Raw genomic sequence first — 13826 nt, forward strand, 5'->3', positions numbered from 1 at the left:
ACCCCTGTACAAATGGCCAAAGCAAGGTCAATGCACACTCCAATCCCACTCAAGTCGTCAAAATAAGTGGTGCATAGGCCCCGTGCCTGGAGAGCTGGAGCTGGAGACTATGTGTTTTTCCCTGGACTTTACTCAGCTTTGGCTCAGACCCAGGAGGCATCCCACCCAGCATGGTGCTCAGCCCCTCTGTGGGAAAAAATGAAGCCCTGAGTATTGCACCGTGAAGATCACCAGCAGCCAATCTGGAGTAACAGGCCGCTTGCCACTCTACCACACACGCAAGAAGGAGAAGACTGCACGACGCATGAAGTGTCTTTAATCCGAAAGAGGGAAAAGCAGGCCAGAAGGATTAGTATAAGCCAACAGACAAAAAATAAAATAAAATAAAATTAAAAAACTTGTCTTTAAAACAAATTCAAATTCCATACAGTGCCTAAAATGTCACCTAAAAACTAAACATTTCCATAAAAAATGTTTTTTGTTTGAACACATTAAAACGCAGTGAAACAATGTGACAAGGGGGCGGCGGGGGGGAATCAGACTAAAGACTTCAGGGTAGCTATTCTGCTCCCAGGAGTAGAGACTGGTTGCAAACACCAAACACCACCAGGAGCGGAGAGGTGGCGGGGGCGTAGATGAAGTCAGGGACTGCCTTCCCCTTTGGTAGCATGTGGGCAAACAGGGAGGGGATTCAAGAGGGGAGCTCACCGTGAGCCCGGGGTGCCAGGCAGAGAGGAAGGGAAGGGGTCAGTGCTCAAATCCCAGCTGAAGCTCTGAACAAGACTGAAGCCCAACTGATCTTTTAGATACATTCCCCATTTCTCCCATCCATGCCTGAGTCAGCTGGTTTTCTTGGTGGGAGCTTGACCGGCTTCTTCCCATAGTGGCTTCTTGCCACGGGGGGAAGTAACAGCCAAAGAGTTAAGGAAATGCCGCAGCACTGCAGGCACCGAAATCCACAGCAGTCACCAGCCAGATGGCTCAGAAGCGGGGTAGGAAGTGTCCCATTTGACTCCTGCTTCCCCGATGCGGGGTAACTGTGTTTCCCACATCGAAGTGGGGCAGGAATAGGTTAGTTGGGGTAAGTGAAGGGGCTCGGCCTCCCACAGGCTCAACGGTAAGTGCTGGGGCCCCCTGAGGAGAGAGGGACTTGCAGGGGGGCTCGTCCATGTCTGCTTTCACCTCCGCTGCAAGTTTTGAAGAGGTGCAGCTTGATGCTAAGTGGTAATTCTGGACTGCTGTGCTCAGCACAGCAAGCCAAGAGCACAGGAGCCTAGAGAAAGACAGGGCAGGACCCTGCAAAGGGCTCGGCCCTAACAGCATGGGACAGTCACGAAAACTGGACAATGGGGCATCTGCTTTAGGTGCTTCTGGTCTAATCCCACGAAGGCTGGGGTGGCTGTAGTGACTTTGTTAGAGGCATCGACATCCCTCCCCCACAAAACCCCCTGAGATTAGAACTGAATTCCAGGCATGTTACAGACCCCACATATTCATCCAGAAAGAACACCCCCATGCATGCATGTGCTCACATACAAACGACATGCCCCCCAGACGTATACATACACACAGCCCAAACACGCACAATGGTACTTGAAAATAACCCTGTGCATGCACCATTAGAGCCAAGGCTTTCTGTTTAGTGGAGATTTGTGCCACGACACCTTTAAAAAGAAATTTTCCAGGCCTGAAAAGGTGCTCCAGATCCACAGGCACACCCAAGACCCTCCCTCCTCCCCCCCACCCCCGGACCACCAGCCCCTGAAGGGAAATTGTTAAGAAAAGGAGCGTGGAAGGGACTAAGTATATTCCTATCCCTGAGCCTCTTTGCTTCAGCCTGTGTTTATCAGAGGCTCACCTGAGGGGCTAATCCATCAGCACTAGGCAAAAAAGCCAGAAGCCTTCGTCTCTAGCCAGCGCTTCGCACGGGGAACATACTGTCTGGGTTTCAGCTTTACAGTAGTTTTAAAAAATATTTATATATTATATACCCTAAAAAGGTCACCACAGGAATTTCCATGTCTTTGTAAGGAAGAAGGAAAAAAATATTTAACAAAAAAAAAAAAAATCCAAATTACCAGAGCTGTTCAACTCTCAGGCCAAAAATAAAGATGTCTCTCTCACAGGGGTCATCTCCTCACCTGCGCCAAAAAGGCCACAAACACGGGTGGGGAGCTAAGAAACAATACGTCTGGTATAAATGTCGGAATTCCACGTGTTTGATGAAGTCCGTCTTTGTCCTTTTCTTAAAAAATATATATATATACTATTGCTTTCTCGACGGTCAGGCAGGGCTCAGAGGGGGCCCTCAGTGGGGGAGTGCTGTCGGCTCAGAGGGGTTCGCTTTCTTTCGTCTCTTCATGAGCAAAGGGTTGGAGGAGTCTTCGATTTTCTTTATCTTAATTTGTTCGTAATCTACTCTCATGGTGGCCAAGGCACTCGTCATTTCCTCCTAGAAACACCAAGTAAAATACAGGGCCTGGTTAACGATGGGGCATCTGACATTAGTGCTAAAACCCATGGGCTTGGGCCCATGCATGTACCCGTGTCCATTGTCCATGCCCATACACACGTGTACCCCTAACCAAGACATTCATAAATCCTAAGGCCAGACAAGACCAGTGTGATCATCTGACTTCCCACATAGCACAGGTCAGAGACTTTCACCCAATGGTTCTATTCATGTCGTTGAACACACACATCATTTTCGAAAGGCACCCCAACCTTGATTTTAAGTCTAGAGATGGAGAATCCACCACGTCTCTTGGGAAGTTGTTCCAATGGTTCATTGCCATCACTGTTACAAATCTGTGGTTTGTTTCCCACTTGAATTTGTCTAGCTTCTAACGTCCAGCCATTGGCTCTTGTTCACCCTATAATCTAGGTTTTGTTCCTTGGATCAAATGATTTCACACACCACTAAGCATTCCAACTTAGTGGTCTGTGGCTTGGTTGCTAGTGGACAAGTAGCCCTTTCTAACACAACACAGCGCCAGTCGTTCCCCAACCTGATCCCTGTTACTATCCAGCAGCGGTCTAGTGGTCCACAGCAAGTGAAATTAGGTGGTGGCCTTCATGCTCACATCACAGACAGAAACACCTTTATTAGCAGCCTCAGAAGACGCACAGAGGACTGAAGAGGCCACGAAGACAATCATCCACTCGTGCCTCCAGGTCGGGTTGGCAATCCAGCCAAAAAACATGCTACAGTAACAATACAATCACTACTAGCGCAGCCAGGGACAAAACCACAACAAGGCTGCTGGCGGGGAAGAGTGAAGAAAAGGCTTTGCATGGCCACTCATCAGGAGTTGACAGTTTTTCTATTTTTTACCATGCAGATACAAAATTATTCCAGACCCTTGATTTCACTAATTTCCTATTTCCAGGACTCGAATAGAACTAGGCTTGTCCCTCCCAATACTCTCTTCTCTCCCATGCAGTTTCTGTGTAAGGAAGCTTTCTTTATTAGCACTCCATTTAGTACAGCCAATCAAGGCCCCGATCCGGCAAGCTACTCTGGTGGGGGGGTGAGGAGGGGGAGCAGGGTACAGCTGGCAGGACTGGGGCCAGTGACCTGGCGCCAGTTCCCAAAGGCTCCCTCCCAGCCTTGCCAAGCACGATGTTTATGTCCACCGAGATGAGGCACTTGGAGAGCAGGCTGTACAAGCTGTGCCTGCTGGAACAGAGGTGGGTCAGGGGCAGAAGCGATTCAGAGTTTTTACCTTGACGTCCTCCCACAAGTCTTTCTCTTCTTTCAAGACTCGGCTAGTGTGCAGCGGCGTCTGGGGCACCTGCATCGATTGCTTTAGAGGGGAGGGTAAGAGAGACAAAGGATGAGCCTCCAATAAAATTCTCCGCAGTCCCGTTTCTCAGTTCCAGCTGTTGCCACATTTCTGAGGCTCCGTGGCTCGCCTCTAGAAAGCCGCGCACTTACCATGATCCAGGGGTGGTTCATGAACTCCGTTATTGTCATGCGCTGGGTCGGATCTGTCTTCAGCAGGTTCCGGATCAACTGTTTAACTGTAGAGGGAGGTGGGGAGGTGTTAATAAAAAGTAGCACTTAGAATATATATTCTCCCCAAGGGTACGCAAGGCCCTAGTAACCACCAGAGCCTCTGCTGGTCTCTTCGGCCTCATCTCCACCAGGGATTTGCCCCAGTTAAAGCCACTGGTGCTGTTGCAGACGGATAGTATCTTGTAATATCCTCGACAAAACCTTAAATTAGGGTTAAAACCTTTGGAGTCCATTGTTATTAAACAGGGAATTGTGCGAGTGTTATGGAGAATTGTACGTACCTTCTCTAGGAGGAGAGGGATGCTAAAGTAACACCTCTCCTTATCAGCCCCTTGAAGCCACCCCCATGGAGAGGTGCACCTAGACTAGTCCTGACTGGATTCTCAAGGGACCAAAAGACAAAGAAAGGATTTTTGGATAAATAGCTTCGTTTTAACCTTCCTCCTGATCCAGCAACCAGACAGGCCCCCTGGTCAACAGAGGGCCCCAATCCTTAGCGAAGAGTAGGAAGGACTGGGCCCACTGAGGGCTCATCAGACTGTGTGCTTGTTCTAAACTGTGGTGAACTTGAAACCATTTGGCTGGGGTGCTGGATTGGGGTGAACTCCGCTAAGCTTAATAGTAAGTGTGTGGGGGGAGGGGGAAATTGTTTTTAACATGTTTTCCCTGGAACATTTTTACCTTAAGAATAAAAGAGACTTGCATAACAAGAGCTGTGTGGTATTTCCAGCTCTGGGCAGCCACATTGTTAACTGTCTCTGGAGAGAAAGCAGACAGGTATGCTCGGGCAGCCTATCTCTGGGGGGAATAACATGATGAAGGCAGGGAGCCACATAGCCTGGAAATACCCTAGTCGGGAGGGAGAGAGGCGCAGATCTTCTCAAGAGAGGTGTTGGCCGAGGAGCCAGGAACTGGAGAGGGGGTGCCCTTGGAGGACCATTGGGGGGGGGACGGGGACACACATTAATGCAGCAGCCATGAATTAACAGGTGCTACCCCTAGTACAGACAGGCAAAGCCACTATTCAAAGGGGCTATATGGCACCAGTGTAAGTCACAGCTTCCCCTGTCTACACTAGGGGTCTGTACCAGTGCAACTACGCCGCTGGCTGCAGTAGGGCCAAGTCCCACTTTAGGCAAGGCCTTGTTCTACAACTGGAGATCGCAGACACACACAGGCTGAGCTTTCCCATTGGGCATTATAGCTACAAGCCTGACACGCCCCAGGAAAGGGAAACCACACTGCCAATATCGGAACCAGTCCCTTGGGATTTCACCGCAGGTGGTCCAGGCACGGCTTCTGCATGTGCCAGGGTACGGACACCTTTTTAAACAAAGCAATATGTTCGGGTAGCGGGGACACACACGGTCATGGAGCAGACACGCTGCCACAGCTTTTACCTTCTTCGGACACTTCTGACCACTCAGGGTTGGGAAATTCATATTGGCCCATTCGGATCCGTTTTTTCATGCCTGGAGAAATGGCCAGACCATGGTTGGAATAGAAAGGGGGATACCCACACAGCCTAAGCCAAAGAGAGAGAAAGTAATGAAGTGATCTGCAGAGGGGAAATCTTTTACACTGCATTAGTAACTTACTAGATAAAGTTTCCTTGCTTATATTATAATCTGAAGTCAGTTCTGGCTAGCTTGTCCAACAGCATCCTTGGATAGCTGAAGTGGGTTATCCCTACCTCTATGAGAGGGAGACAGCTGCAAAGGATTACACGGGTGACATCTGTCTGCATAACATGGTGGAGTGACAGCAAAGGAGGGGCAGGAAGGGAGAGGCAGTTAGGGGACTCTAAGGGTAATGAGATCATTCTAAGAAAGGGGAAATTTTAGGCCTAAAACAAGAAAAACGCACCAGCAGGGAGATCTGTTAGTCTCTGCAATACTTCCGCAAAGGACACGCGGGGACCCCATTGCTTTGCAAATAGGCCGGGCTGAGTACTGGACAGACACTGTACGACAGGGAACAATCCTGCACTGGCTTGGACCAGAGAGACTAGAGGCCAGATTTTTAAAGGTACGTCTACACAGCAAACAAACACCCATGGCTGGCACAGCTCAGCTGACTCAGGCTTGCGGGACTTGGGCTATAGGGCTCTAAAACTGCTGTATAGATGTATGGGCTTGGGCTGAAGCCTGAGCTCTGGGACCCCAAGAGAGGTGAGGGGTGCCTGAGCCCAAACATCTACACAGCAATTGATAGCCCCGCATCCCAAGCCAGCTGTCCCCGTGCCGCAGGTCTTTTATTCCAGCGTAGACGTGCGCTACGTGACCCACTAGGTTTGCCCTCATCTTTAATATCCACAATCATTTCACTGCTGCAGAGAGGCATTTGTCCTGGGTAGGACTGGGTCAGTCAGCATTCACTGAACACCAAGGTGGGGCATCCCAGGCTGGTGTCTTTCGGCAGCAGAGGAGGAGGAAGTCAGATGTTCACGACTGCACCTAGTGCAGCCTTCCCAGCATGCTGCTTGGCCAGACTCAGGGAAAAGGGCATTGTGTGCTTCACCCAGGGAGTGCCCTGCAAGCCCGCTCTGGGACAGCTACTGAGAGGGTGGAAGCTGCAGCCCTGGGTTATGCACGAGCAATGCTCATCAGGATGGTACAGGGGAAACTGCTTACTTACAAAATGTACATGATGACGCCCAGGGACCACATGTCACAGGACTTGTCGTACTTCTCAGGGCCCAGCACCTCCGGGGCTGGGGAAAGAAAGAAAGAAGTTCACAAGGCAGTCAAAGATGTTGTGCAAGGAGGCTGTGGGGTTAAACACAGAAGTGACACCTCTGGAGGGAGGAGCTCTAATGTAGGCTGAGACCATGAGTTTGATGGACCAACCACCCCAATCCTGAGCCATTTGACAGTAGACACAGCTTAGCACAGTTGGCAGGGTGCTCCAGAGAGGCCCTACTCCTGGAAAGAACCTAATTACATAAGTCCCCTAGCCATGTTGTGCAGTGGGGAGCCAGGACTTGACTAGCAAGGGGTGCTACACATTAGGCCAGAGGGGCATTCACAGAGCTGTGTGGGGCAAGTACAAGGGAGAGTCTCACGTGCCCACACTGAATTGTTTATACAATGCCCTGATGTGTGCTAGGTGCACTGCAGAAAGAGATACACACATGCCCCTGCCCTGCTTACCCCACCTGGCACGGCACTTGGGATGGCATTTGCAATACACCTGGTTGTAATTGTCACCATCAGCTCCGGAGCAGGGACCACAGAGGAACAGATCTCCAGGGCATGTGCCATCAAACCCGTCCTCTGGGCTGCCCAGCTGAGGAGTTTGGATTTGAACATGGCAGCTGGGATCGGAACCCACAGCCCTTCCAGCTCTGGAGCCCAGACCTAAATTTCAGATCCGAACACCCCAAAGCAATGGTACTGTCTGGATCAGCGTTCTGCTTCTCAGGCCCAACCCTACACCTCGCTACAGCTATAGTTCAAATTGAAGTTATGGGCCTGATGCAGGAATTACTGGGTACAGTTCTCTGTCTTGTGTTATATAGACAGCCAGACTAGACGATCACTGTGGTCCCCTTCTGGCCTTACAGCCTCTGAATCCACAGCTCCTGGCCTTCCCTGCACAAAATAGCAGCAATAACAGGAGATTCTGGATGCCCGCAATCCCCGTTCCCTGGCAGGGGGCGAGTCAGCTTCCCATGACTTACCCACGTAGTAAGGTGTGTAGCACGGTGTGGCCAGGGAGTTGTGGGTGGTGGTTTCTTTAGCAAAGCCGAAGTCGGTGAGTTTCAGTACAGTGTTGGGCCTTTTTGAGGTGTACAAGAGGTTTTCTGGCTGTGAAAACACAACGAATAAAAAGCAAACTAAGTGCTGGCCAAGTCCACCGGCTCCTACCTCCCGCATAGCCAAGGGCAGCATTAGAACAGTGCTAGCACGTCAGAGTCACTGAAAATTTGACCATGAACATATCAGTGGGAGCCATGTGGTTCTAAGTGAGCCAAAGAGGATTCGATCCACCCCATTGCAGCTCAACTCTTGGCACCTTGCTGACTGATTTTTCCCCCCTAGGGCAAGACCTGATTTGAAACAGCTGAAGTGGGTTCTGTACCAGAGATCCCAGAATCATCCCTTCTCCCCCCACTCGCACCCCTGAGCCTTCCAGATCCTAGCTAGGTCCAGAAGCAGAAGTGTGAAGATATGGCATGGTTAGTGGGACTTCCAGGCCAGTTCTATAAACCCCAACACATAGTAAGGATCTACAACTTCTGAGATTTGTTACAAGCCAGTGAATGAGACCTGGGATATTCTGCAGAGAGCACTGTCTCCCACACCAATTGACACTGAAGAGCTAACAGGAGGGGTGCGGACACTGGCAGTGTGGAGTTGTATAATCATTAGGGAAGGGCAAGTCTCACAAAGCCTGAACCCATCCCTTGCCCCTGGGGCTTGGTACTATTCAGGCAACTTGCACTGATTTTCCCGACACAATTTTAGATCTTCAGTCTTCATGCTTTTGTTGACAGCTCTCTCTCCACCCTCTCCCACACCATAATCTGCTCAACCAGGAAGCTGCGTCTTTCAGGGAACTGCGTGCACCTTTGCAACTTGTAAATCTGTTGCCAACTGGGGGGTGTTTAGCCCCAATATCCTGGGGAAATTCCAATCAAAGTTACTTTATTCTGCTTCTGCAAAATTCCCCGTGGTTTCATTTGGACGTGGGACTCTTCTTCACTTCCTGCCCTGGGCAGCGATGCCATGTGACTGCGGAACAGCTGCTGTGGGGTGGCTGTGTTTCAGAGGTGGATGGAGGGTTTTTGTTTCTGAATGTCACCTGCTCCCCACACTCATCACACCCCAGTATACAAACCTCTTTGGGATGACAGATGCTATAGGAAAATACAAGACCATATGAACAAGGAAGTCTTGCCTGCTTACAAGTGAATTCTAGAACAATTCAGACCTCGCCCTTTAAGAATTCTGCTGCTCTTGCAGAAAGGAAATGCCATTTTTACAAGAACTCATTGTTTCAATGGACATCACCCTGTAGGGCAGGGAAAATGATAAGGGCCAAAGGGCCAGGGCCACACACCAGAGTAGAGGAGACTTCAATTTCAGCAAATTATCCACTTCCCCCTAAGCCAAACCAGCCACCATCTCACGGTCTCTATCGCAGGCTCTGCCTGATCTCTGCAGGTAACCTGCAATGAAACCCCAAGGCCAGTCAGAGCTGAAGTGCATTGGCACTTTCCCCAGCTGACCTCTGCTTTCACGGAGGCCGTTCCCATAGACACGCACAGAGAGATGGTGCCCAGACCAAAAACCTATGGTCCAAACACCCCCACCCTGGAAGGGTCCAGCTCCTGATCCGAAGTGACATGTCCCCATACTGACGGAGGCAGGAATACAAGAGTACAGCTGTCAGCTCTTGTTTGAAAGGAGCCAACAGGAGCCATGAGCCGCACTATTCCTCCTCCCCATCCCGCACTCTCCTGCCTTTCAAAAAGCACGAGTTACTTGAGGCCAGTTAACCTCAGTGGGCCTCTTACATGCAAGCTAGGGAGTGGCTGCAGCACGCCTCTGGATTGTACAATTTTATGTGGGCTAGGGCACAGGGGGTCGAGCAAGCAGAGGGCAAAGACCTTGAAAACATGCTCTAGCATCCGCTAGGCACGCAGTACCTTAACATCCCGGTGCGCTATGTTAATCGAGTGCAAGTACTGGATGGCTTCTCCGATGCTCTTCATTATTTCTGAAGCCTCTAGAGGAGTTAAAGAAAATTTAAAAGTATTTAAAACTCAGCCACTCAAAGTAAAGCCACTCCCCCAGGTGATCCAAGTGCATCTCTGAAGGCAAGAGCTGGCGAGCACCACAGAGAGACCCTCTGAGTGTCAGAAGGCAAAGAAGCACTTGTGCCGGAAGTCTCTTTTTCCGAGCAGGGTTCTTCACATGGGACCTGCCCATAAAGAGAGTAGACCTGCTACAATCACTCCCAACAAGAGGGATTTGGGGGAGCGCCAGCCACTGGCTTTGACCTGAGACTGTTTAGTAGGCTGTCTCTCAGTACGGCTAACTGAGACCACTGCCTGCCACTTTGGGACATGGGGAGAGGAAGGGAACAGCTCAGCTCTCACACTTAGCTGCAGGGTGGCTGAAGAGTGCCGGAGCACACAAATCTCAGCTTCAGGCAGGATTAGAGCTGGCTGGCAAACAATCTTGCCTCGCTTCCCAAGGAAAAATTTCAGTGAAAATGGAATTTTTTTTCCTTTCCAACTTTTTTCTGGGGAAAAGAATCAGGTTCTCTTAAAATTGCCCACAATATTTTAGTCAATGTTTGTGTGTGAAAACATTTCTTTGACCAGCTCTTCATTTTTCAGTGAAACGTCTGGTCGCACAAGTTCCAACCAGCTGTAAGGCAACAAGTTTTCATTCAACAGCAACCAACATAAAACAGCCAAGGGGTTAAAAAAGCCACCGGTCCACTCCGTACCCCGTTCCGTGAAGGCCTGGTCTCCCCTATCTTGAATTCGACTGAAGAGCTCCCCACCATCCAAGCTGAAATACAGAAACAAGTGGAGTTAGAGGTGTAGCTGCTACCTCCCGCCCCCGCCATTCATCCGGCCTCTCCAGCGGGTCTTCAAGATCCTCACTGATCACTCCAAGCCAAGTGCGGCCAGAAGTCGCTGCATTGAGCTTTGGGGAGAAGCCCCAGTACAAACTGCCGGGAGTGAGAGATCTTGCAACATTTCTGGCTTTGTTCCCAAGGTCAGGGAGATTAACCTCCCTTCCTCCCACCCCTGACTACCAAAAACACCCTGCCTCCAAGTTTGCCTCTTTTGTGCACCCTCCATTTCCAGCCCTCTCTCCCCTCTCCAGAAAGCAGCCAAGAGAAACCGCAGAGCAGAGGACTCCCTCTGCTGCAGGCAGGCAACGGGCCAGCCGCTGTGGGTTTCCTGGCCACATGAGAACAACCGTACAGCGGCACCTTTACAATAAAGAGAGCAGATTGCTCTGGAAACGCTAGCTGGCCTACTTTTCAGCAACAGCCACTGGAGCTTCGTTCAACCACACAAGCAAGGAGGCATTGAAATCAGAGTTCCACCCAGCCTGTGTGCTCAGGTCACACCACAGCACAAGCTCATATGCCAGTCAGTCACCTGACAAGCTGGGTGGCCGGCAATCGGCAAACTTACTGAGCACAAGGGCAAATGGGACAAAGCCCAGCAGCACCCTGGTGCTCCAAGAGGTTCTGCCCCAGGCAGCTCCCACTGATTTCACAGACCCCAGGCCTCAGACCGGGGGCTTTGGTCTCTCTGAAGAGTTCTGGCTTTTGAAGCCACGAGCCCAAGTTATGCAGAGTCAACGATGCAGCTAAAATAGCTGAATACAAAGCTAACTTCTCTGTATCCATCTGGCTGTTGGAGGAATACAGGACGGACAGTCTTGGCTAAGGACTCAGGAGATCTGGGGTCCGTTCTCAGCTCTACCAGACTCCTTGAGGGACCTTGAGCAAGCCACTTAGCCTTTCTGTGCCCACGCTCCCCATCTACGGGAAACAACATTTCCGGGTTATTTCAATGGCAAACTCTTTGGGGTAGGGACTGTCTCTTGGTACGTGTCCATACAGCAATGAGCACAGTGGGGCCCAAATCTCAAACAGGCTTCTCAGCACTACCCCGATACAAATAACAAGCACAGAGCCAAGCTATGTGATCGAAGGTACGGAAAAGGAGAGAGAAACTGTGTCAATGCTAAGAGCTTCACAGCCAAGTACTGAGTTACAAACGCCCGGATCTGAACGGAGACACTAACAGACCCAAGTCACAGGGATGTACGTTTCGTGTCTGTTTCCTCTTTGGTTACTTTCCATCTTATACAGGGTCCATCTTGGCAGCATCTCAGCCTATTCCGATCCATCACGCTCAGGCTAGCTTTAAAATAGCAGGTGGCTATTAAAACAATGCTTCAACTAGTTTCACACGCGCGTTTGGCAGGATTCCTATTGCTCATCTCCCCACGTGTACAAATGAGCTTCTCTGCCTGCGGACACCCAGGATCTCAGCACAATTGTCAGAAGCATCTTCCCACACAGAGAACTCAGAAGGCTCTTGTGCAATAGATCAGCAGCCAAACCCTTGCAAACCCTGAACTGCTCCTCCGTCGCCCCCTCCCCGCCCCCTGACAACCCGTTGGCCTCTGCCAGGGGAGAGGTTTTAGCAAGGCAGCTGCATTAAAAATCACAGCTGTGGTTGGGATGTGGTTTCGATACTTTCCCCTTCATTCCTCCCTCCTCGTATCAAATTTCTGAGACTCGCTCAGACGTTGCTGTGAACACCAGCCTGTGTCACCTGCTCCTTGCCAGTGGCGTACCGCCGGCCTGACAGCCACTGCTGCCTAACCGCCAGCTCAGCCCCACACTTGACAGCCCGCCGGGCACTTCAAAAGCTACCAACACCTTTTTCATGGCAAAAGCAGGTCCGGTTTATGAAGAACTCTTTGCAGGTGAGACTATGATGGGGTCTGTTACAACAAGAACAAGGACCCACGGACCATACACCTGCTTACCTAGCTCCAGGTTTTCCAAATGACTCCGCAACCAGCAGCTCACACTCCGGCCCCAGTTCTGGGTGCCGAGCACTTGGGAAAACCTTACTACATCTCTCAGTGGCTTTGTTTTTCCCTTATCATAGAAGGCCATTTCCCCCCCTACCAACGCCGCCTCAGTCATTCCAAGAACTCCCCCTACACACTGAGGTTAGAATTCAAACAGCCCCTTCCCACCTCATCTATAACAATGATCAAGGGCTAGAATAAAAAACATTGTGCATTTCGATAGCAAATTCTGTTTCAGTTCAAAGATCATGAAGCCTTCTACGAACGTTAAGGAATATTTTCACACCGTGAGGTGAACAGGTATAAAAAAAACAACCCATATTACAGATGAGGAAACTGAGGCACAGAGCGGTAAAATGACTTGCATAGAACCACCCGGGGTGTCAGAGCCCAGGAGTTCCTGGCCCTCAGCCACGTATTCTCACCAATAAGCCATGCTGCTTTCAAAATGGTTGAATTCATGTGATGGCAGGGTCAGGGTTAAATCCTGTGAATCCAGGGGACACTGCCTTTCCAAAAGGCACATGGCCCGGCCTTCAGATACCAATACTTAGACGTGTTGGCGGCCAACCATTCACGTGCTCAGAACACACATGGTATGAGGCAGTGGGAGCCTGGGCACCAGCTCTTTCTAGAGGATCCCTGATATCCTAAGATTCCCCAGGTATTTCCCACAGGTTGCCCAGCTCTCTAGAGCGACGGCCTCCCCTGAGAGAAGTGAAGCAGTCAAGTGGGAGGAGGGATTTGGCTCGTTTCTCCTCTCACACAACAACACTTACCACTCCATGACTATAAGCAGGCACTTCTTCCCCTGGTACAGGTTTTCATAGACATCAATGATCTTTACAATGTGGGCACACTGCGATGCCCTCCAGTGGAGTTCGACTTCCCTGCGGGCTTTGGGGCAGTCCTGCAGCATCTGAAAGAAAGAAAGAAAATTCAGTCTTTTCTCCCCCCCCTCCATGCAGCAGAATTTCCAGAATCACCATTTTGTCCAAGACACTTGAACAAAAGGTTCTGGATTCAAAAGGTCTGAGATGTTGCCATTAACACCAGGATATTCTGCTCATAAAGCTTTAATGTGATCTCTGTTAGACCTCTGCAGATAGATCAGGGAAAGATACAACTAGGGGCATGAAGGACAAAGTAACAGAGACCCATGCATTCTCAGCCATTATTATTTGGTCTGAGGAAACGGCACATGAGTTAAGCCTAGCCCTCTA

The 13826-nt window shown here is 50.3% G+C and overlaps 1 protein-coding gene across 1 annotated transcript in view; it reads right to left on the reverse strand.

Annotated features, from left to right (window-relative positions):
* Positions 1 to 299: 299 nt before the first annotated feature.
* Positions 300 to 13826, reverse strand: part of MAPKAPK2 (MAPK activated protein kinase 2) — a 76621-nt gene continuing 63094 nt past the window's right edge. The window contains exons 2-10 of the mRNA XM_007065083.4: positions 13383 to 13522; positions 10481 to 10545; positions 9672 to 9751; positions 7701 to 7827; positions 6656 to 6731; positions 5419 to 5543; positions 3938 to 4023; positions 3726 to 3806; positions 300 to 2452 (exon numbers count right to left, since the gene is read on the reverse strand). Of these exons, the coding sequence (XP_007065145.3) occupies positions 2309 to 2452; positions 3726 to 3806; positions 3938 to 4023; positions 5419 to 5543; positions 6656 to 6731; positions 7701 to 7827; positions 9672 to 9751; positions 10481 to 10545; positions 13383 to 13522 (924 nt within the window). The 3' untranslated portion in view covers positions 300 to 2308. The remainder of the gene's footprint in view (positions 2453 to 3725; positions 3807 to 3937; positions 4024 to 5418; positions 5544 to 6655; positions 6732 to 7700; positions 7828 to 9671; positions 9752 to 10480; positions 10546 to 13382; positions 13523 to 13826) is intronic.

This window comes from Chelonia mydas, chromosome 21 (assembly GCF_015237465.2).
Source record: "Chelonia mydas isolate rCheMyd1 chromosome 21, rCheMyd1.pri.v2, whole genome shotgun sequence".
In the NCBI taxonomy this organism is placed as follows: Eukaryota; Metazoa; Chordata; order Testudines; family Cheloniidae; genus Chelonia; species Chelonia mydas.